General features: G+C 40.4%; 1 protein-coding gene and 1 pseudogene across 2 annotated transcripts in view; both read left to right on the top strand.

The window, feature by feature from the left end:
- Chchd3 (coiled-coil-helix-coiled-coil-helix domain containing 3) overlaps window positions 1–23,935 on the top strand; it is a 278,523-nt gene that overhangs the window by 47,084 nt on the left and 207,504 nt on the right. For both annotated transcript variants that reach the window (XM_028866156.2, XM_028866157.2), the window contains exon 3: window positions 8,472–8,553. In XM_028866156.2, coding sequence (XP_028721989.1) covers window positions 8,472–8,553 — 82 coding nt within the window. The remainder of the gene's footprint in view (window positions 1–8,471; window positions 8,554–23,935) is intronic.
- Window positions 1,024–1,136, top strand: LOC114691119 (annotated as a pseudogene).

The raw sequence follows: 23,935 nt of genomic DNA on the forward strand, positions 1-23,935 counted from the left end.
GCTTGATTAAAACACATGATTGGTCTAATAAAGAGATGAATGGCCAATAGCCAGGTAGGAGAGGGATAGGCGGGACTGCCTGGCCGAGAGAATGAATAGGAGGAGAAATCTAGGCTTGAGAGAAGAGAGAGGAGGAGGAGGATCGAGAAAAGGAGGAGAGCAGGATGCCTGGGGCCAGCCACCAAGCCATACAACCACCCATAGAGTAAGACAAGAAGAAAGATATATACAATTAAGAAAGATAAAAATCCCAGAGGCAAAACTTAGAAGAAGAGAAACAGGATAATTTAAGTTAGAAAAGTCGGCTAGAAACAAGCCAAGCTAAGAATTCATAAGTAAAAATAAGTTTCCATGTATTTTTTTGGGAGCTGGGTGGCAGGCCCATAAAGAGTCAAAACAAAACAAAACAAAACAAAACAAAACAAAACAAAACAAAACAAAACAAACAAAATCCAACTACAGAAGGGTCCAGGAGCAGAAAACTGGTGTGGAAAGTTGGGGTGCTGGGATTGGTTTGGAGGCTTTTTGAGAGGGATCCTTTGTCTTCCCTAGGTGACGCCAGAGTGTCATGCTTCTTTTGAGAGGGATGTTCAACTCCACAAATTGATCTGTAGATGTATGTCTAGCAAAGCCTGCAAAATGTTTTTTCTCCTGTCTTAAAGCTTGTATATATTTTAGTGTTTCATTCCCTGAGAGGTAATGTCTGTGAGTGAATAACTTGTCACTTTAAGAACAATTGGCAGAATGTTGTTCATTTCAGTGGGCTTTCTAGATGATGACGTGGAGGCTAAAGCTGGAATTCAGTCCATTGGTCTTTATTGTGGGATATTTGTACACTGTGAAGATGTATTGCTGTGATTGGTATAATAAAGTGCTGAATGGCCAATAGCTGGACAGGGAGGATATGCGGGACTTCTAGGGAGAGAAAGAGGAGGAGGAATCTAGTCAAGCCAATTAGCCAGGAGTTGCCAGCTAAACTTGGAGGAAGCATAATTTAAGTTGTAAGAACTAGTTAGGAACAATGTCTACCGCCATACCACCCTGAACGCGCCCAATCTCGTCTGATCTCGGAAACTAAGCAGGGTCGGGCCTGGTTAGTACTTGGATGGGAGACCACCTGGGAATACTGGTAGGCTTAAAAAAAAAATAAAAAAAGAACTAGTTAGGAACAAGCCTAAGCTATTGACCAAGCTTTCATAATTAGTAAGACGTCTCTATATCATTATTTGGTAACTGGCTGGTGCCCCAAAGAAAGACTCACAACAGGTCTTTTGCTTAACACAGTTACAGAGGAGGGCAAGATATTGGAAACTGCTAATTTGGGTCCTAATTTTATAGGTGCTACAGCTGTGGCCTGAAGCAATGTAAATCTCTGAGCAAAATCAAAGCTAGGGAAAGCTAGGACCAGGCTTTCATTTCCAATCTGGTCTTGTTCTGAAGAAATAAACCAGAGACTATTTAAATTAAGTGGAAACAGGGTTTGTGTGGTTTTTTTTTTCACTTCATTTGGGATTGGGGAGTTAATGCTGTTTAATTTATATTTGTATCCCCAGTGAACAAAATATATCCATTTTTGAAACAAACAAAAATTAAGCTATGCATCAAAAAGCAATATCCAGGGGTAATTATTATTTTTTAATTTAAATTATAGATCTTATTTTCCTAGAGGCTTTGTGAGATCTTGCAACTATTATTCAGGATATTAAGACATGAAATACTAGATGTATCTGCTTCTCAATACTGGTTTTACAAATTGTCTGCTTATGAATGTGAAAACTGTAGGCTATGAATTACGAACTTGTCTATTGCTATTCAGCTTCTGCAGCCCAGTATTGATGTGTGTTTTCACAAAGAATGGAGTGTGGAGCTGGCTTGTGAGTGCTTATCTCGAAGCAGACAATGAAATGGGCATTATTTGCATATTATGCCATTCGAATTGTGCCTTCTGATACAGTGTTTACGATTATGAATGTGTAGTTAGGAACTTTCATTCTGTCTTCATAATTTTAAAGTGTTATTAGGCACAGTTATCTTGTTAACTATATAGACAGGTTCAGTTTTTTTTGAAGCAGTCTTAAGATACATTTCCTGTATGACATTGTGATGTTTTGTTAATTGTCCATTGAACATATTATTTTTGGATGTGTATTTTTGTGTGTGTAAATAAATTGATCTTCCAGGTAGATTGTGTCATAGATGACAAACTGTTACATATTTATTTACCCCTGAGATCTCTCTTAGTCACCAAAGCCTGCACCTGTTAGGAGATGTGGCTGAGGACAAGGTTTGTGCTGCAGCACATGCATGCCAGGGCTGTTGAGCTGTAGTACACTGTGTTGTATTTCATTGATTGCATGGGTGCTTCCATCAGTACTTTCAAAGATAAGTTCTCTTCATATTAATGAATTTATTGCCATCTTACGATTAATGAGTGTTTCTGTGGAGTTTGAAATGTAATTTGAGTGTATCTTTTGCTGCAGGCTGTAGCTCAAGTGTCTAAATTCGGAGAAGTCAGAATCCTGTAAATCTGCTTATGTTAAGTAACACATTTTCTCCATATAGTACAGGGTCATAGTTTCTCTCAGTGTTTATCACAGAAAATAATAGGTTTTCTATGCTTGGACATGATATGTATCTGCAAACTAAAGCCCAAAAGGGAGATTGAGGCAAGGGGCAGTCCCAAAGGAACTGGTTTTTTCTAAGTAGTCAGCTTAATTTTTATTAAGAAATTTATTACAGATTAAGAAATACTGTAGCAAATGTGCAAGCATTAGGCAAAGAAAGTGTAAAGGTGGGAAAAGTTGCACAGAAAGCTGGTGTCTGGCCCCATTCACCCCTTCCTTGGTTTTTCAAGACAGGGTTTCTCTGTGTAGTCCTGGCTGTCCTGGAACTCGCTTTGTAGACCAGACTAGGCTGACCTTGAGCTCAGAGATCCGCCTTCCTGTGATATGTCTCTTGAGATCTGAGACTTTTCTGTAAATCTGGAATTGTGTTTTTCAAAATCCTTCTGCTTTCCCCACAGATGAGTATATAAGATCATCCATCCATCCTTTGGAGCTGGATAAATCTAACTCCAAGAATAACTAAATCCACTCAGGGATTTATTGTAAAGTTGTCCTTATCACTGCTCATGGTTTAATCAGTTTCTCTGGAAACACAGTAATTGAGCCTGAGTCAGATGATGCAGAGGAGCTGAATTGATGTATGCTTCCTATCTCTAGGGTGTGACCATGGTACTCACAGTTCCAAAGACTACTCACAATAGAGTACAGTTAGAGGTTAGCCATCTTGGAGCTTCTTTGCTTGATCCTAAACACACATTTGTAGCCTAGAAATTTAGCTGAGAAGAGAATTACAGGATTCCCAGGCATTCGAACGATCCAAAACTCCTGTTTGGTTAAAACAAGCAAGCAAATAAAAATTTGTTAGGAGTCGTGAGCTGTTTTTAAGCAAGAATTATTTTCAAGTAAGAGGTTTAAGGTCACACTCTATATAACCAAGCAGCAGCAGTTCTCAGTTTTTTTCTTACATTTTAAGCTCAGTGTCCTATTTTCTATAACTATTTTACAGAACATGTTAGTGTTCATTAAAACGTATTCACTATTGAGAACTTCCAGTGATTTCTGAGACTTTTCCAAGGTATTGGGTACATGTTCATCCCTAAGCTTTAACACATTCTAAAGGGGATGTGTGAATGCATGTGAAAGTCCCAGGGCCAGCCATACTCAGTGAACTTGAAACAGCCTGTTTAGCTCTCCGAGGCCAGTCTCCTTTAGATGGCATGAGCTGTTCTCATCTCTCAAACCTTACCAACTCCTCCTACAGGTCTGCTTGGGAGCTCACAGTGCTAATGGGCAAAGTTGCCTTTCCTCTTTTTTTTTTTTTTTTTAAACAGTGGCCGGTCCTGAAACCCTGACCTTTTAGTTTAATAACAGTTGTAGTTGAGAAAATGTTCTGATCTGGAGAGTTGGAGAAGGCCATTTTCAATAGCAGGCTCTGAGTGCTGTATCTTTTTCTCCTAGGCGCTTTGGGTCTGACCTATCAGAAGAAATACATTGTTGGTTTCTGCATTCTATTGATTTAAAAACAAATAACATGAAGTCTAGGTTTGCTCAGGAGCAGTTACCACACTAGCTTATTTTCTGCCTGTGCTTCGATCGCTGTTGTAGATTCTCAATTCTTTATGCTAGGTCATGAGTTACCTTTTGTCATTTTAAAATCTGATGCTAGCTTAGGTAATTACTTTTCCAGTTGTGACCCTGAGACCAAAAGTTATGATTTTTTTCCTACCCTGTTTCTTGGAAATAGCTAGGACATTAGAGAGCTGCGTTTTGTTGCCTTTACCAGAAGTGATGTCTTCTAGAGCGTCCTTACCCCTTTTGTTGTTGGTACTTTCCTGCTTCTAGTTCCCCTCCCCTGTGGCCTGCCTAGATTATGCCACCTTTAATCCATTTGCTCCTGCTTCCTGCCTCACAACAGGCAGTGGGGGCTGAGTAGGACAGGCAGAGAGTATTGGGGAAAAAAAGCAGCCCTCTAGTCTGCCTTTCCCTTTCCCCTCAGCACTTTGCCTGCACAGTCTTAGCTTCATGGCCTTGTTGTCATCCACCCACCTGGGCACCATTTGGTAATGCCACTTCATTGCTCTAGCTGATCACATTGCTGCTCATTTTGGCCTTTCTCCTGGAAGGAAGCCCCAATGTCACAGACAAGAAATGAGTTATGAAGATGTGTCATTGCATTGAGTGAAAGGAGTCAGATGCAGAAAGACAGACACTGCATGATTCTCTCTTACCTGTGGAACCCAGAAGCAGAGAGCAGAAGTTCTGGAGGGTGGGCATTGGGAGATGGTGGATATAGGTTGCTCTGGATGAGGAAGTTCTGGGCAGACAGACTATGCAGCATGGAGACTTTATTTATATATTTTATTTTGTACTTGAGATTTGATAAGGCCAGACTTTATTTCACACATACACACACAATCAACTGTGTGTGGTGGCTAATGTGTTAATTTGATTGTAGCAGTCATTACACTATTTACATGACTATAAAATGCTTTTTATTTTGTCATTTATACCCCAATAAACCAAATATAATGTGAGACTTTGCTCAGCTCACGTTGAAAACTCATCTCAGTGACTCATATTTAGGCTTGGCATATTGAGGTCTTCCAGAGGCCTCCTTTTAATTGATGAGTTGAGTTTCGATGGAGAATCTTAGCAAATCTTACCTGAGGAAAGTGTTCTACTGTTTGAACTCCCCTTGGAGAAGTGACTTTGCATCTTTAGTGTGGGAGGCCAGCTCCCACCTTTTACAGGGTTCCTATTAGGAGGAGAGAGGAATAAGAACCGTTTTAGATAGAAAGATAGCGGAGACGAGACAGACAGAAACACGGGATAGCTTTGGGAGGACCTGGATCAGTACACAACAGCCCCTTCTGTTTCTTTTAAAGGGCTTTTTATAACAATACCAAGGGGAGGGACAAAAGACCTCCCCCTTGCTAGATCAAAACATCCTGCATAGCCAAGTGCAGACCCTTCCAAACACCTGCTCAAGTCATCCCCTTATGCAACCCTGCTGGGTAAAGCAAGCTCAGATCTCACTAGGAAACCTCTGTGGGCTCCCACACTTTAGAGTGACAGTGTGTTGGTCACCCTGGTCTGCCAGACTTCAGGATGCATTTAGATCAGGTAGTACTACTTAGATGTTCTTGTGGTGGCGCTAAATATAACCTGAGAGGGGTTTCTCTCACATTGTTTTGCTTTTCTGAGAAGTTGGCCATGTTGATCACCCCTATATGGAGCACAGTTAAGAACTTCAGGGCTGGCAAGTTCATCCACAAGGCTTGTGTTTGGATGAGGAAGCCAAAAGTCAAAGAGATTAATTATTTGCTTATCCAAAGTCTAGCTAATAGAAAAACAGACTTAATCAGACTCCCTTTTTGAGCTATTACTGCCTGCATTTTCTCTGCTATTATTTTTATTATTTAAAACTCTTCAACAAGCAAAAAAAAAAAAAAAATCTTAAGATTTTCCTGGATGCAAGAGTAATTCTTTACCTTAAACACACTTTTCTGGTGTATGTGTGACCTTTTCAAAGTTGAGACTGTCTTTTTCATGTATCATTCTGAAGGCTGGAGAAACAGAGCAGAGATAGGGCAGAGTTGGGAACAACCCTTAGAGAGCAGCCTCAAGGAAAGAGCTGCCAACATGGAGGGACTACAGGCTGCCGCTGGTCCCTTTCCTTGTCCCATGTTTTATATTGTACTTACTCCTTATTGAGGTATATTTATCATTTAAAGGGAACAGTTCAGTTGTTTTTTAGCTTATGTATAGGTTTGTGTGCAGCCATCAAGCAGTCTAATTTAGAACATTTTCAGTATTTTAGGGAGTAACCTCTAGATTTTTGTGGTGACACAAACTGGTTCTTGAGAGTCTGAGGGAGCAGGAATGTGAATTTGAGTCCAGCTTGACCTACGTAGCAATGATCTGTTTTTAAAAAACCCAAAAGGAACCAGTATACACCAAGCCCTTCCCACCCCAAACACATCAACCAACCAACCAACCAACCAACCAATCAGACAGACAGACAGACAGACAGACAAAATTAACTACAAAGGGCATATGCACACACATTCACACATATCAACACTACCAAAAGCAGTGGAAGATAACCTGTTCCCACTAGCTGTCTTTTTTCTTTTCCCCCTTTCTCCCATCCAGGCAGTCACCAGCCAGCTTCCTGGCATACTTATGTGTTCTTTCACACACATCTTTGTTTTAGCATGTAACTGGACTTTATTTCTTTTTATACAATTACGTGAATAGATATGCCATATTGTGATTACTTGTTTATTAGTTAATACACATTTTGATCATCTCTACTTTGGGATATTAAAAATAATTGTTAGACATTTTCATAAACAAATTTTTGTATGGGTAGATATTTTCAGTTCTCTTGAGCATATATAGTACTTGAGAATTCACCTGTTGGGTCAAATTTAGGATTTTAGGAAACTACCAACTTGCTTATTCAGGTAGTGGTGCCATTTCAATCCCTAGTGATGCCATTTATATGCCCATCCATAATGCATGAAGGGTTGGGTTTCTCTACCACTTTTCACTCTCTGCCTTTTTGATTTCAGAGGGTGTGTGCATCATTGTGGTTTCTACTTGCATATTCCCAGTGACTGATGATGAACAGTGTTCTATATGCTTTTGGCTTTTCTTATCTGCTTTTAAGCAGTGCCTTTTTATATTCTTTGTTGGTGTTATATTTTTCTCATTTGGCTATGAGTTCTTTATATATCATATTCTCTGGGTACAAGCCCTTGTTAACTCTGATTGGCTCCCCCCTCCCCCTTTCTGTGACTCCTCTTTTCATTCCTTGCTGATGTTCTTTGTGCTGTCATTGTTTTCTTACACTCGGTAGCCCAGGGGAAACAGCCTTCAGACCTTTTATACTCAGTCACTGTTACTGCTTAGTGTCAGCTACGTAGTTAAAAAAGGTGTTTGGACCACATTGTAAGTAAAATTTTGTATATGCCCTGAGACAAGGTGTATCTCTCTTATGTCTGGGTCACCAAATAATGTATACAAGTAGCAGGCAGACACAGACTGTCTGGTCTTGCATTTCAGAGGTGGAACTATTAGGAAGAAGACTAGGCTCTCTGTGTTTTCCTAGACCCTCCCAATGGTTCTGGTGCTTTTCACTCATAATTTGAGTTAGTAGCTTTCTAATGAAGAAGAGAAGGTTTTGCTTATTTCTTATGGAAAACTCTTAAAGTAGTCTGTAAAACTTGTCCATTATTTACTGTTATAGCTGTAAGAATCTTTACAAGACATATTGTATACAGTCTTTTAATTGGAAAGGCCAGATGTTGCCAATCAAGTCTCCAGGTATTTAGTAAGCTCCAGCTGTGTGCTCAGTACTGCTCTCTGTCTCTCTCCAGTTGTTGGCGCTTGAGTTTGTATAACATATATCCCAGAAAATATGGCTTCTAAATTCCCAAAAGTCATAAATGTCAATTTCATAAATTATGGAAAAATGAACATAAATGTAAATATTCCATGCTTGGTAATAAATATTTGTGTAATTATTTAATTATTGAATTAGGGAGCATTTGGCATCACTTTCCTGTCTAAAGTCCTTGACAGTCTCACCTCCCTTATAGGCCTTATCAGACTTTAACTTTAAAGGCCTTGCACTTAATGGCTTAGTTCCCACTGGGCAGTAAGCAGTTCCCTGAGTTTACTCTACATTTTGGCAGGTGTGGAAATTTCTAGGTCACCAGGGTCTCTTGATTAAATTCCTCCTGAAGCGCACTAATCGGCCCTTTCTGCAGTGCTCAGGGCGTTCCAAGGAGACACTGACCACCTGGCACAATTTGCCCGTTCAGATCCATCTTAGCCATCTTTTCTTGTTTCTGTTTTTAGTGAGCCCCTTGTTTCAGCTCCTCCTACTTTTTGTTGTAGTTTCTGATGAAGAATTGAAAAGAAGAGTGGCTGAGGAGTTGGCATTGGAGCAAGCCAAGAAGGAATCAGAAAACCAGAGACGGTGAGTTCCGTGGAACCACAGGCTTGCCTAGACTTGTAATATGTAGTAGTTTTAACAGACTTACTTATTTTACTTTATGTGTATGAGTGCCTTGCTTGCATGTATGTCTATGCATTACCTGTTTTCCTGGTGCCTGTGGAGGTCAGAACAGGCACTGGATCCCCTGAAAGTGAAGTACAGACAGATGTGAGTCAACATGTGGGTGACTCTCCAAGCACAACAAATGTTCTGAACTGCTGATTGTAAAGAACAAAACAAAACAACAACAGTACTTGATTTTTGTGTGGCAGAACTCCACAATGTGCTGAACATACGAACTTTGCTGTTTTGCTTTGGGGTTGTGCTTGGTAGAGCCCTAAAATTTTCATATCTTTAAAGAATTATATTGTTACATGTTCTTTGTTTTTTCAGTATATGGAAAGTAGTTTTTGAGGATTCCCTAAGAATATCTTAATCTCTAAAAGAATATGATTAAGATTGAAAATTGAATTGCCTATTACTGTATATTAAAATGGATACTATTATAGGTAATTAGGAATATCATATGTCACATATAGTGCTTGGATTAACAAATAGCACTAATTAGTGATATAACCACTTAAAAATTGAGATGTCATGGAAATTTGCATAGGTGAAAATGAAACTCCTCTATAACTCTGTTGTACAGAACTAACCACTCTTTCATATCTTATTATACATTTTTTTATATGTAGATACTCCCATTTTATTGTGGCCATTATTAACACTATCAGGAATAATAGCTAGAGGAATACTCATTGAAATAATAGAATTGAAATCCGGAAGTAGTCCAAGACCATCCTGGGGGAAGTGATGCATGAATCATGGTACAGGTCTTCAGTGGAACACTAGACAGTCATGTAGATCCCTGTTTGCTTTTTCAAATAATTTGTAAGAATCATAGACTAGGGGGGAACAGGTAAGAGAAACAGTATGCAAAACAGCACTGATACTATATACATACACATTTATTTTGAAAAAGCACTACTCTTTAAAGATCTAAAGTATGTACTTATTCAGAGTGTGCAAATATGTTTAACCCAAGAGTCAAGTGCTTCCTATCTTTGCAGGTTCTGAAAGTTGCACAGACTGTAGAGCATTGTGGTTATGTGTTATTTTTCTACTATGAGCAGCAGACACATGTCTCCATGGAGCAGGAGCTCAGAATCTAGTTGTAATTCATTTGATAAGGCTAATAGAAGGAAGCTTTGACTTGGAATGGAGTCCTCATTGGCTGGTCCTTCATCCCCCAGCTGATGAGTTTGAACTTGCAGTGTATCCATACAAAATATGGAAAAGAATATAAGCTGTCCATTAAGTGCACCATTTTCAGAGGAAATTGATAAAGGCTTAAGAAAGCTGAGATCTAATTAGCACTGCCAGAAGGGTCAGTGTTTATATAGTGGTTTCCTATGGAACACTTTATAATTATTCAGTTGGTTAGGTGATGGAGTATATATAATTAGATAGTGAAGTTTAAGTATTAAAAAAAATCATATCAGTTTCATTAAGAAGTAAATAAAACCAGCACATTATGGTAGGATTTCTTATAGCTGGCTTGAAATTGTATTTTCTTTAATTAAATTTTATTTTCATAAGGATTTTTTTGGGGGGGGTTAAATTTATGTTTACTTTGCTAACTATATTTCAGGAGTCTTTTGTCTTCCTTTATTCTCATGTGGTCCAGGCTTTTTGTTCGAGTCATTCACTGCGGTTGAATGTGTGCATTTCCCTTCATTATTTGACTCCTGTGTGCTCTGCTCTGGCCCATGAAAGGGAAATGGCAGATGAGATGAATAAAAGGTGCTGGCGAGGGCCACTTTCATATCTCACATGGAATGGGGTTGGCACCTAGCTGTAGCCTGGACAAATGGCTATTGATAAAGGGTTTATTTTCTGTCACCTCTGCAGAGAGCAGAGAGGGTAGTACAGCTCTTACATTATTTTTTTCTTTTTAAAAATGTTTTGTTTGAAGCCTTCTTCATGACAACCCCCAGCTGTCAAATCTTAGCAAAAAGTGTGTGTTCTCCTATCTGACACTTGGGGAAGAATCAATAACTTTCTTTTCCCTCCTTCCTTTTTTTTTCCCCACCAGAGAAGAAACTTTAGCTCAAGCATTAAGAAAGTTTTCAGTCCAGTCTTTTAAAAGCAGCATCTTGGAGTGACAGTACATTGATGCATTGTCATCTGTTGCCTAAATTTGAATAAAGGCTTGTGAGCATTTCTTCAGAATGGTTCTCTATGCCATGGCCTTGTCACCTGCACAAGTCCTGCTGACCAGGATGAGTAAAGAGAGCTGAGCCTAGGCACACAGATGGGTAAAGAGAGCTGAACCTAGGTACACAGATGGGTAAAGAGAGCTGAACCTAGGCACACAGATGGGTAAAGAGAGCTGAACCTAGGCATACAGATGGGTAAAGAGAGCTGAACCTAGGCACACAGATGGGTAAAGAGAGCTGAACCTAGGCATACAGATGGGTAAAGAGAGCTGAACCTAGGCACACAGATGGGTAAAGAGAGCTGAACCTAGGCACACAGATGGGTAAAGAGAGCTGAACCTAGGCGCACAGATGGGTAAAGAGAGCTGAGCCTAGGCACATAGATGAGTAAAGAGAGCTGAGCCTAGGCACACAGATGAGTAAACAGATCTGAACCTGGGCGCACAGATGAGTAAATTTCAAATATATCTGTTTGAGGAGGACTTTGGAATCAATTTCCATTGTGATGTTTCCCTTTATAGAATTATTATTGCAACTTCCCATACTAGTTTTTAATGGATGCAAAGCATTGGATGTTCTAATGGATTGCCTTGTAATGTTTCCATGGACATGCACATTGTGTATTGTTCAGTCATGGTATACCCTTTCTTCTGAAGTACTTCCTATTTCTGTGAGGTGAAAATGGTCAACTTTTTTTTTTTTTTTTTTTTTTTTTTTTTTTTTTTTAAAGTGCAGCCTTTTCCTTGGGCAATTTTTAAAGCTCATTCAAAACCAGAGGCAAACGCCACCCAGCACTTGGGAGGCAGAGCCAGGTGGATCTCTGTGAGTTCGAGGCCAGCCTGGTCTACAGAGCAAGATTCAGCACAGGCACCAAAACTACACAGAGAAACGCTTGAAAAACAAAAACAAAACAAACAAACAAAACCAGAGGCAAATACAGGAATCTCAACTTGCATTCCTGCTATGGCAGGTGCAGAGTGCTGAAGAGAAGCAGGGAAAATGTAATGGGCTGTGAACATTGTGGCAGAGAAATATCCCGAAATGTCTTCTATCAAGACAGCTTAATTCAGGACCTTGTCTCGGAGATTTCTTTGGACTGAACGATCCAACCTTAACTCTGGTTAACTTAGGAAGCCTGTTTGATAGTTCAAAATGGAAGCCTGAACTATTGGCTAGGAAAGATTGGAACTGGCTAATACTGTAGTAGAAAGGAAGCCATTGCTCACCAGGAGATCCAGATGAGGGCTCCTTAAAAGGAGAGTGGGTAGTGGGTGGTCGGCTTTCACTGAATTGAAGATGCCATTGATTTCAAGATGTACTACTGAGAAAAAAATGACTGCAAATTATGATTGTGGTTCATCTCTTAAAGTTTCTTATTGAAATAGCTCATTAAGACTAAATTTTGAGGAAACGTATGACACCTGTGTATTCATAAGCAAAATAAATTGGTTAAGGTGGTGGCTTTTAACTCAGGAAATTTTGGTCTCCAGGGGGACATTTGACAGTGTTTGGAGATGTTTTTGGCTGTCATACTTGTCAAGTCTTATCTAGTAGATGGTACCTGAGATGCTGCTAAGCATCTTACAGTTGGCAGGACCGGCTCCCTGCTGCCTCCTGTCCCTAACAAACAGGAATCCCCCCTGGTTAAAGTGCCAGTTGTTCCAGTAGTGAGATCCGAGGGCTAAAGCCTTGTCCAGGCCTGTGCACACTGGGCTTCACTCATTTGATTCACTTTTGGACGCTCAGTCTTGATGTCTTGTTTTCCCACATAGTGTCATATTCTACTCCGTCAAATCCTTGGCACCATAGCTTTCCTTAAAGGATTGCTCCACTGCCACTCCCAGGAGTTTTCCAAGCTGCTGACACCACTTCTGCAAATTCTGATGCTCTGTGCACGTGATGACACGTGAGGCAGGACTTCTGCTCTGCAGTCCGGAGGTACTTTTAGGCATGTGAAAGTGTGGAGAAATATGTGTTGGTGAAATCGGCCCATATGCACGTCAGACCATGAGCTCTGTCAGATTGTACGCACCTTGGCGGGCTTGCCTTGCCTTCCTCCTGGAGCATATGCCCTCCCTGCTGGTCTGACTGGTCATTGCACACGCATTTAGAGAGAATCACAGAAGCCAAAGATTTTTCAGCCACTCAGAGTTTACCCCCACCTCGTTATAGAGGTTCTGTTGCTCTATATCTAATGCTTGCTTTCCCCATGAGAAATTTCTTATTAGGGCCATAGTGACAACAGAGCTATGTTAATGGACTAGACATTGTTAATATAATTCTTGACTGTATATATTATATATACTTTTTCTTATATTACTTACAACTTTTGTTAAATTTTAAACAAAAAAAAAGGGAAATGTGATTGATATATTGTGGCACCCCAATAAACTTATCTGGGGGTCAGAGAACAGAACAGCCACTGTATTAAACATAGAGGTTAGGCAGTGGTAGCACATGCCTTTAATTCTAGCATTCCAGAGGCAGAGATCCATCTGGATCTTTGTGAGTTCAAGGCCACACTGGAAACAGCCAAGCATGATGACACACCTTTAATTCCAGCACTTGAGATCTCATGTCTTGCTTGGGAAAGACATACACCTTTAATCCCAGGAAGTAATGGCAGGAAGCAGAAAGGTACATAAGGCGTGAGGATCAGAAACTAGAGACTTTTTAAGCTTTTAGGCTTTTTAGCAACAGTTCAGCTGACATCCATTCGGATGAGGACTCACAGGCTTCCAGTTTGAGGAAACAGGATTGGCTGAGAGGTTGGTGAGGTGAGGTTACCTGTGGCTTGTTCTGTCTCTCTGATCTTTCAGAATTTACCCCAAAACCTGGCTCCTGAGGTATTTTTTTTTTTATTAATAAGACCATTTAGCAATTTGTCTACAGAGCTAAATATAAGTTTTGCAGCAACTTATGTTATATTTTCATTAAAAAACAAAACCAAACAACCACATCTACACGGACTTTCCATTCACTGTACTGTAGATCCAGGGTCTACTGGAGTGGTTTGCTGAGTTAGTAAGATTATGCTCCCGAACTGCTGATTATGAGCCTCCATGGTGAAATTCTTCTGTCTAATTTGTTCTGTCTAATTCTTCTGTCTAAATCATACATTTGTTCATCAAAACATCTGATAAATAGAACAGTCATTTGGCCTGCTGCTGGGTGTCCAGAGGAGACAGCCTGCTTTTGCTGGGATAGCCTGTTGTGTGTGTAGGCTGAAGTCGACCATACTGTGTTGGCAGCACCAGCAGGCCAATGTCACAAGGACATAATACGCTACAGTTTGAACATAGTCTTTTAAAAATAGGATTTACTTTTCCCCTTGTCCTGCCTCCAAAAGCCAATCTCTGACAGCAAGTAAAATGTGACTGCTGCTGACCTTTGACCCTTGGCATTCGAATTTGACCTCTTTACCTATAAAAGCAACTGAGAGTATTTTAGTTTTAATAACCTTTCTTCAAGAAATCAAGAAGAAAGGGAGTAGCCACCCAGTGGTGCAGCCAGCTGTCCGTCAACTGAGAGAGTACCTGCCTGCTGTTTTTAAATGGGTGTCAGTTGAGATTTGTCCTCAGTTTTAGTAGTTTGAAAAGTTACATTAGATCTGTAAGTCTTAATTTAGTTTAATAAATTAGTCATTAATTTTATCAGCTGTCTTCTTTAAAGCATAGAATGGTTCACTTATTTTTCTCATTGATAGTGGTATGGATGCCAGAAATAGGGCTTAAAATGTTTTTGTATCTTTCAGTTCCTCATGATAGTGAAATTCATAGTGATGCTACTTTCTCTCTAATCCATTCTAATATTTTTTTTCTTAATTATTTTATTAGATACATTCAGCCTTTGAAGGAAAAAGCTAAAATATGAGCGAGGGGAGAGTTGTCTGGATAAACAGTTTTGTGAATTATAGTTGTGTTTAAACTATGTAAGTAGCTATATACTGGAGTATCGTGTCTCTAATGTAGAAAACGCTCACATTTTTCAATTGAAAGAGTCACCAGGCCTGAAAAGTACAGACCACAAACTGTCTTTCTGGAAGGGACAGTGCCATGGTTTGAGTATGGTTTGTCCCCTGCGTGTTCCTGTGTTGGAGACTTGGCTTCTGGTATTTTAAGGGGAGAGGTGCCGAAGCTTTGGGAGGAGCCTAGAGAGAGGTGTGTAAATAGGGTGTGGTGGGGGCAGGAGGGAGGCACTGCCCGTCACACCCTTCCGAGTGGCTAAGGCAGCTCTCCTGGGACCCTCGAGTGCTTGTAGGAGTGAGTTGCTGTGAAAGCAAGCCAAGCCAGGCCACTCTCTGTTTCGTGTCCTTTCTTACTGAGATGCCGCCAGCTGTAGTGTTAGAAGAGTGAAGTTAATTTAGGTGCCATGGCCTTGAATCTCCAGAACGGTGAGCTAATGCAGCAGCTTTTTAAAATAAAGTTGGCTTGCTTCAGATATTTTCTATAGTGGTAAAAAGTTACTAATATTAATACATATGGTTAAGTATTGCATATATATGTATATCTTGTATTAAAATAGAAACAAAGTTAAATTGTATCTTTATAATTTGACACTTACCAAAGACTCAAACTTTTATTTTAATTTAGTGTAATATTCATACTCTTTTTCTGTCATAGACACAAATTATAATTATAAAATTATAAAAACTATAACTTTAATCTATATGCAATTTGTAGATATGTAGTAATTTAAAGAAATAAAAAACTGGGGGCAGGTACTGTTGAGAATCAGTACTTGTCAAGGCCTGTCATAAAAGTGAGGTTTGAAGGGAACCTTGAGCAGTCAGTTTGTAGCCAGTACTTTTTCACGTCATTTCCACCTGGCATGGACAGGAGAATTTCTGATTTACAAATATTTGCTGAGACATTTCCTATTCAGTGACTCAGGGAAGGTCTGGGTCAGCACAGCAGCAGTTGTGCTGTGTCTCCCAAGTCGGACCACTTTCAGGAGGTCAGCGATTTGTTAGACATGAAACGCCTTTGTGTACAGCTATGGGATCCTCCTGGGTATAAAACCTGCTACTGTGATCATTGTCTTTCTTAATCTCATTTTTAGCTCTTTCTTTCTTCCCTGCATTGTCATAACTTTATACCTACACATTTTCATTCCATTACGCTTCCAGGTAGGTAAAGCCCTGCTCATTCTGAATGCCATAGGAGGTCATATTCTAGCCATCAGTGTGTCCATGCTGGAAGGACCTCTCCTGTACTGCTTGTGTTCTAGGCCACCTGTCACTGCCGTCTTTCCTCTTCAGTGGGACTTCCTTGTTTTTATAATGAACAGTTATAGAAGGGTGGATAGTCCACTCTTAAGCTTATGCATCTCTTCATCCTTTCCAAACTCAATTTCTCTTCTGTTGATACTCTGCTGCTGTGGAATCCTGATCGAGTCCCATTTCAGAAGCTGTTTTCATATGGCAAGAATCTCCAAGCCGGAGAACCAAAGTCAATCAAGCATGCCATCAAAATCTGTAACTTTTTTACTTGTAATTGCAGCAGTGATGTTCAACCATGTATTGTTCAGATGTTTCTCTTGACAGTAATTACAGTGTTTTCTCTCATGAAGCATAGTGTTTGAAGTAATTTTTTGTTTCTCTGTGTGGAAGTGTCTGGGAAATAATTTCTCCATATTCTACTGTTGGTCATGTTGAAGTGTCTCTATTATCTGGAGTAGTCCTTCCTTCCTCTCTTCCTCTCTTCCTCTCTTCCTCTCTTCCTCTCTTCCTCCTTCCCTCCCACCCTCCCTCCCTCCCTCCCTCCCTCCCTCTCTCCCGCCTTCCTTCTCTTCCGCCTTCCCTCCTTCCCTCCCTTCCTAGTGGGGGCGAAAACTATAATGCACTCTTGGTATAATTTATCACTTTTTAAAATCTATTAATGGTTGTCCAAAGCATTGTTTCTTTTATCAGAATAGGTGGCTGGGATAGACTGTAGCAGAGCAGGCAAGACCTGGGCTTCACGCAGTACTTAGTCCATTGCTGAGGTGATGGTAGCCCATTGTCTGTCATCATTGTATAAACACATATTCAAAGGAAATCCAGGGTGGATGCTGATACAGGTTGGCTGTAGCTAAGACGATGGACTGAGCTGCCTGCTCTGTTTCCTCAGTTTTTCTTTGTAGAGAATTGGGCTTCATCTTTGCAGGCCTCTTGCTACCTTAGTGTTTTGTTCAGGAAACACATTTATAGCATGAGGAACATTATTATTTTTCCTTGGGTGTTTCTAGACAGGGATTCTCTATATAGCCCTAGTTATCCTGGGACTTGCTCCATAGCCCAGGCTGGCCTCAAACTCAGAGATGCACCTGCCTCTGCCCCCCCCCCACCCCCCCAGTGCTAGGATTAAAGGCGTGCACCTTCACTGTCCAGCAAAGAATGTATTTTTCTCTGCAAAGAACCTTTGCTGGTAGAGTGTGCCCTGTTTAGTTTTAGAAGGTGGGTGAGCTGGAGCCCAGTGTATGTTTCCTCATGTCCAGAAGCCTGTCTTTGCAGGCAGCAGTCCCGTAAGCTGGGGCTAGCTCTGGCTGATTGATCTCAGTTCTGGGCTTTCTGGAGGCCATCTGCTTGGTCCTGCTGTGTTAGAAGTGTCAAAAAGTTTGACGTTTTTGGGTGGAGGCTCTCGACTCTGGAGAGATGTTCAGAGAGGGACAGCATTTCTCCTTTCCCTCTCCTGATCTTAGCTTTTTGTCAACTGAGCCCTAAGCAGAAAGGGAGTTCAGATGATACAGCTGTGTGTCACATTTCAATTTCATCTCACTTCAGCTTACATTTCTAAACACGGGCATGTTTTTCTGTTTGAGCAGTGACTACTTCTCTTATCTTTGAAAACTATAGCCCGTGAGTTCTATGCTTGTTTATGTGAATGAATTCTTTTAGTAATGGTTGCAATTTCAATTTCTTGTTTGTTCTCTTTAACTTAACATAGAGACTGTTTTTTTTGATAGTGTAGTAGAGAGTATATTGAAGAAGCCAGTCCCCTGCTTTGTGAACTTGAGAGATCAAGATCTACTTCTGGTCAGTGAGGTGCACATATACCCCCACAGTGTGCTGAATGTGGAGCAGTTTTGCTCCTGTATGGTAGGGAGGTTGTCATTTTTCCCTAGGAAACAGGACTCGATAGATGTGATGATGATTTTTATCAGTGGTTGCAAAGTGGACATCCTTTTGCATTTATTTCTCCTCAATGTTCCTCCATATACTTTGGTGGAAAACCCAGGAAACTTACAGGATTCAGGAGAAGAAGGCAATGGCTTGTTATTTGTGTTGGCTGGTGCTTGTTGGATTGGACTTGGGGCTTATGGTGCTTGTCTTTACTTCATCTGAAAGTCAAAGCTGCCTCAAAGAGTTCACAAACTTAGCTTTTTAATCATTTACAAAGTTAGCTGCTGGGGCAATTTGCCTTTGAAACTGGAATATTGAATTCCTCCGTCAAAGTGTATGTAGTTTACCACGAGAGCAATTTATTAGTTATACACTATTTACAATTGCTTCCTTCCACATAAACTATCTAGAGCCTCTAGGCTTCAGCTATTTCATTTGGAGAGTTTTTCAATTTGCCTCATTAAAATGGTTTTAGTGTGATTTTAGTATCAAGTATAAAGTAGAAAAATGAAAGTTAGCTATGTAAATATTTCAACTAACAAGTTAAATTCAGGTTCCAACATGAATTCTCAAAACATATTGTTTATTGCTTACAGTTCATATTTCTCAGGTCCATTTTGTGAACACTGATTCTATCAAAATAAAAGTCTCCTAAAAAACCAAAAATTATATTTCATTTTGCCTCCCTGGTGGGGTTGATGGATTAAAACCAAACCACATCAAAACAGTACCCCCCCAAAAGTCACTGAAACCACCAATTTAATGTGAGAAATGTCTATTAATTAAAAAGCCATTATCCAACTGAGTTTCTGTGACTCTTCTGTTATTTCTACAGAACCAAATTGCTTTGATTAAGAAAGGTCATTTCTCAAAATACTGAAAACATAGATAAAATTGGTTTGTAGAAAAATGTACCAAAGAAATATGCCTCATCTTCACTGTCTTGCTCTTTTCCCATAATACCATTCACCAGTCTTATCCCAGGGGTGATGTAGTCTCGTGTTTAAAGTAAACAAGGTTGATATTATATAACCACATGTTTCCCCTACTCAGTCCCATTTAAGAATACGTTCCCAGACAGGCACGGCAGTTGGTGTCTGCCTGTAATCGTAGTACTGGAGGCAGGAGGATTACCATTGAAGGCCAGCTAGGGGTACACAGTGAGACTGTATGTAACACACAAACAAACAAGATAATAACTAATCATGTGGAATGGTAACAGCTCACGGTTTCAGCCACTTTGCTGGTCCACCTACTTGTACATGTTGATTGTTCGTCCTCCTTGTATTCCTGTGAGGCTGATTCTGATTTCCGGGGGTCCTCAATTTGTGGATGAAATGGCTAAAGCATAGTGCTCACTTGCTACAAAGTCAACTTGCCAGAAAGGGTAGGAGTTGGACGGGGACCCATCCTCGCTTCCCTGGACTGTGCTGTGGATGCTGGCTTGGTTTCGGTCCCACAGGGATGCTTCTTCCTATGATAAGTCTCTGTGTGTGAGTCGCTTGCACTTCCTTTGAGGTGGTTTGCTAAAGGTCTTTATGTGCAGGCTTGAATGTGGCCAGTTCTGCTGATCTTAGAACTCAAGAAATAAGAAATTTTGTTCTAAAAGATTTGTAAAGAGAAGGACTTTTTTACTGTTTTTGTTTTTTTTAATTCAGAGGACTATATTTTGAAATAAAACTGTCAAAATACTGTCATAGTGAGTGAAGATTAATATTTCTGTAGATTTTGTTAGAAATTGTGCATTTCTTTATAAATATATCTGTCAACTGTGCAATTCTCTTTTTATAGAATTAAAGAAGTCCAAACTATTGTCCACGTGAGTCTTTGTAGCTTGAGGTTTGTCTTAGAAAACTCTTCCTTCCAGCTGATGAAAATGTGAATAATATTAGTTTAACAAAAAGCATTTTGATTACTAGTTATTCTTGATTCCTTCTTCCTCCTTGTACCTTCCTTCTAATTAATAAAACCCTGAAACTTTCAAATACACCACAAATCTCCTACCCCTCACTATTTCCATCCTGCTGTAGTGTAACCTGGTTTTCACTCTGGGGGTTTTATTCCCTTCCCTCACGGGATATCTGACCAGTTGTTTGAGTTGTCCCACCACATAGGTAGTGGTATGGAACAGGTGCAGGACAGCCATGGTGCTCTCTGACATGCTGCCTGTCATTTGGAAGTGTCAGTAGTGCTCATGTTGAGAAGTGCTGGTCCAGGGCATTGCCAGTTCTCACTGTACTTTGTGGTCACTTAGGGAGCCACTCTGTCCTCCAGTTTGCTCTTCTTCGCTTCTCTTCCCTCCTTCCTTTCTTTTCTCTTCCTTCTCCCTTTCTTCTTTCTCTCCAAAGTAGTTTTAGTGTGCTTTAAAAATGTAGTTTGTATCTTGTTTGTTTCTTTGACTAAACATTTCTAGTGGCTTTTTAATTAGCATTAGCCTCAAGTCCAAAATCTTTCTTTTGGTGTTTTTGATTCTTCCTGCTTTCTTCCAGTGGTTTCTCTGCCCTCTCCTTGAACACACCAGCTGCATCTGATGCCAATCTTGTGTGTGCCCACAGCTCATTGCTCAGAGTACTTGGACCCCATGTTTTGCATGGTGGGCTCTCTCTTACTCTTCTCAACTGCACAGAGAAGCTTTAGCCACCACTGTCTGAAATAATTAGTCACAGCATCTTGTCTTGTTATCCTCCTCCTCAGGCTACTCCTTTTTTAACTTGGTGTTTCTTTGTAGCATTGCATCTGTTTGTTGTGTATATGGACAAACCCATCATCTGTCATTTGGGAGATATCAAAAGAATATTTGCTAAATTACAGTGATACTATGCTATGGCTAAACTTGCTATTTTTTCCTAAGCTGGCTGGCCAGCAAGCCCTCCCAGGCTCACAGATATTTGTCACTACTAGTCAGTGTTCTTATCACTCTGAAGAGACACCATGACCATGGCAACTCTTATAAAGGAAAATATTTAATTGGGACTAGCTTACAGTTCAGAGGTTTAGTCCATTATTATCATGGCAGGAAGTATGGTGGCATGCAGGCAAGCAGACATGGTGTTGGAGAAGTAGCTGAGAGTTCTACATCTGGATTAGCAGGCAGCAGGAAGAGAGCAACACTGGGCCTAACTTGAACTTCTGAAACCTCCAAGTCCACCCCTAGGGACACACTTCCTCCAGTGAGGCCACACCCACTATAATAAGGCCACACCTCCTAATAGTGCCACTCCCCGTGGGCTAATGGGAACCATTTTCATTCAAACCACCACAGTCATCATGCGTGGCTCTTACATGGGTACCGGGATCTGAATTCAGTCCCTCATATTTGACAGCAATAGCAAGCAATTCATGCACAAGCTATTTTCCAGCCTGTTTTGTTTTATTTTTATTTTATTTTTTTAGAGAACACTTTATAATATAAAGTAAAAACCTAACAGAATGAGCATATACCCTATTTATTTGACTTAAATTTTGGCCACAAACCTATTCATATCCTGTAACTCTGTGTAAAATATAGAGTATGTTATAGGTGAGACTGAATCAAAGACTGCTTTATGCAGATTTTTGAACCTTCACAAGTTGGGACAGTGTCAAGAACTGTCCTTTCTGGCTGGGAACATAGTTCTGATTTGTCCCCATGAGTCTGGACAACGGGATTCCAGCTGTCCTTTCAGCACTGGGGCTTCCAGATCAAGAGGAACTTAGGTTTGTATCACAAATCTCTGCCTTCTTTGACTGCTTTGCTGAAAGTTTTTGCTGCAAATTGTATGATGGTGTCTCTCATCTTCACCCAGGTACCCCTTAGCCTTTCTGGCTTCTGACTCAGTGTCTCTCCAAGGCTCCAGGGAAGGCAGTGCCGCCCACAGTGGCCTGTGTGTGACTTGATGGCTTTGCTGTGTTTTGTGCCCTCTTGAACTTGTCCTTTAAATACCTGTGTTATGTTTGTGGGAGGGAGCTGGCTTTATTTTACTTTCTCTTCATTTTCCAGCAGCTTGTCACAGGAATGACTCCCACTCAGCAAACTCAACCTTAGATAGCTTTCTGCAGTCAGGAACAACAAATTCACCAGTCAGGGAACAAAGTGAAAGAAAAATGAAGAACAATATTAGAAAAGAACCCTTTGGGAAGCTGAACAAAAAATGTTATATTAAAATCAATACCAGGGCCTGACCTTTCGTGGTACTGTATATTTTAAAGCCTCCTATTGATTCTCTTTTAATAACATGTTTATTCTACTTTACTGACACAAGCCTAGAGAGACTATAAAAGGGAAAGATCACATTCTTTATTATGGTGGTCATTTAAATTTCTCTCTGGCATTTTTTATGACTCCATAGTGTTATCTGCATGCAGTTAACATAGTCTGAGTTTGAAAGACTCAGAGTTTGTGAAGCACTTTTCCTTTTGTTAAAAGTATCCTTCATATTGCTGTGACAGATGTGTATACCCCTCATTCACTACCAGTGAAATCTTTTTTAGCTCTTGTGTGTGTTTAAAAGTCTGAAGTAACTCATTTTGCTTGAATTGACCCCCTCTAGCCCCTCAATCTATTGATAGTCTAATCTCCTCAGGCCCAGGACGTTTGGCGACATTTCTGTGTATAAAGACAGCTGTCTTGTACTGGATTACTAAGGGCACAATGTCAAAGGATGTGAATCTCCTTAGCTGACCTTTCATCACTCACACATTTCTTTTCACTGTGTGGGGCGAATGCATGTCCCGCCTAGGAGGTCGGCCACTACAGGAGGTTATCCCATCTTCATGGAGGCGTAGTGTGTGCTCCTCCTTCAGTTTTTTTCCCCAATTAGGAAAACAAACAAAACAGCCGTAATTAATTTTCTTCCCTCATTGTGATGATTGCTCTCCTACATACAAATCCTGAAACCCAGCATAGCACACCTAGAGCGGTTCTCTGGCAAATGGCAAATTAAAGGAGACTCCGCTTGTGGAGCATCATGTTAATAGGCTTAGAGAGAAAGAGGATGCTTGGATCTGACTCCTGGATTTAATGTAACAGTCTAGTTTATGGGATGTCAGATATGGGCTGAGAAATCAGATAGCAGTTCCAGGAAGGCAGTAATGGAGCAGAAGACATTTTTAAAGTGCAAGTAAATGAATCAGGAAGCTAAAAATCCCAAAAGGTTGGGATTCATGCATTGTAACATGGGATCCTGAAGAAGTTCAACCATGTAGCAAGGACGTCCAGAAGGCAGCAGATCTCTCTCTGCCCTCCAGCACCTTACATGTTGGAGGACCAGGACATCAGTAGCAGCCATTGTGCTTTCTGCTCACTGGCCAGCCTCAGGGATTGCTTCTGGAGCACAGCCCTGCTTGCTAGGGTAATAAGAAGTAAGCATCCCACAGAGTAAAGCTCAGACAAAACCAAGATTTCTGACGTCCCTATCCAGCTTAGAGGTCAGTTTATCTAATCCCGTGGATTGCGATGTGAGTTCAGAAAGACATAAGAGCAAGAAGACAGTGTCTAAAGTTGCTGGAGGATTGATGAGCCTTTGCACGCTCCCTTGTCTTAGCCCATCATGAAGTCTTGATCGTGGCTCTGTCTGCTTTTTTGTTGCTATTGCTCTATCTCCTTAGCACCTGATAATATCTGTACTTCATAGAGAATATCATATGTACGGGTGTTTGAGAAACACAGCTGAGGAAAATGCAAATCTCTTCTAATACCACTATTCACACAAAACTTCTCTAAACACTCAGGAACACAGGCATTTGTGTGCAGGGGAAAAATTAGCTGAAGATGTATATTTTCACTATTTTTATGAGCTGATCTTAAGATAGATCATTAATGTGTTGTCAGTATACAACTTGGTGACAGTTCACTGTTAGATGTTCAGGCTTCTAAATAAGTGGTTCACAATGTTTCACTATTGTAAACATATGCATCAGACCTCATTAAATTTAGACATACATGCAAGGAAACCTATACATGGCTGGTAAGACATGTCAGAATGAGCTCAGGATTTCTAATGTCAGCCCAATAGATCTGACCTGATGCAAGTTAGTTTAGTTGATCAACACTGTGCCCTGTCTA

Source organism: Peromyscus leucopus, chromosome 3 (assembly GCF_004664715.2).
Source record: "Peromyscus leucopus breed LL Stock chromosome 3, UCI_PerLeu_2.1, whole genome shotgun sequence".
In the NCBI taxonomy this organism is placed as follows: domain Eukaryota; kingdom Metazoa; phylum Chordata; class Mammalia; order Rodentia; family Cricetidae; genus Peromyscus; species Peromyscus leucopus.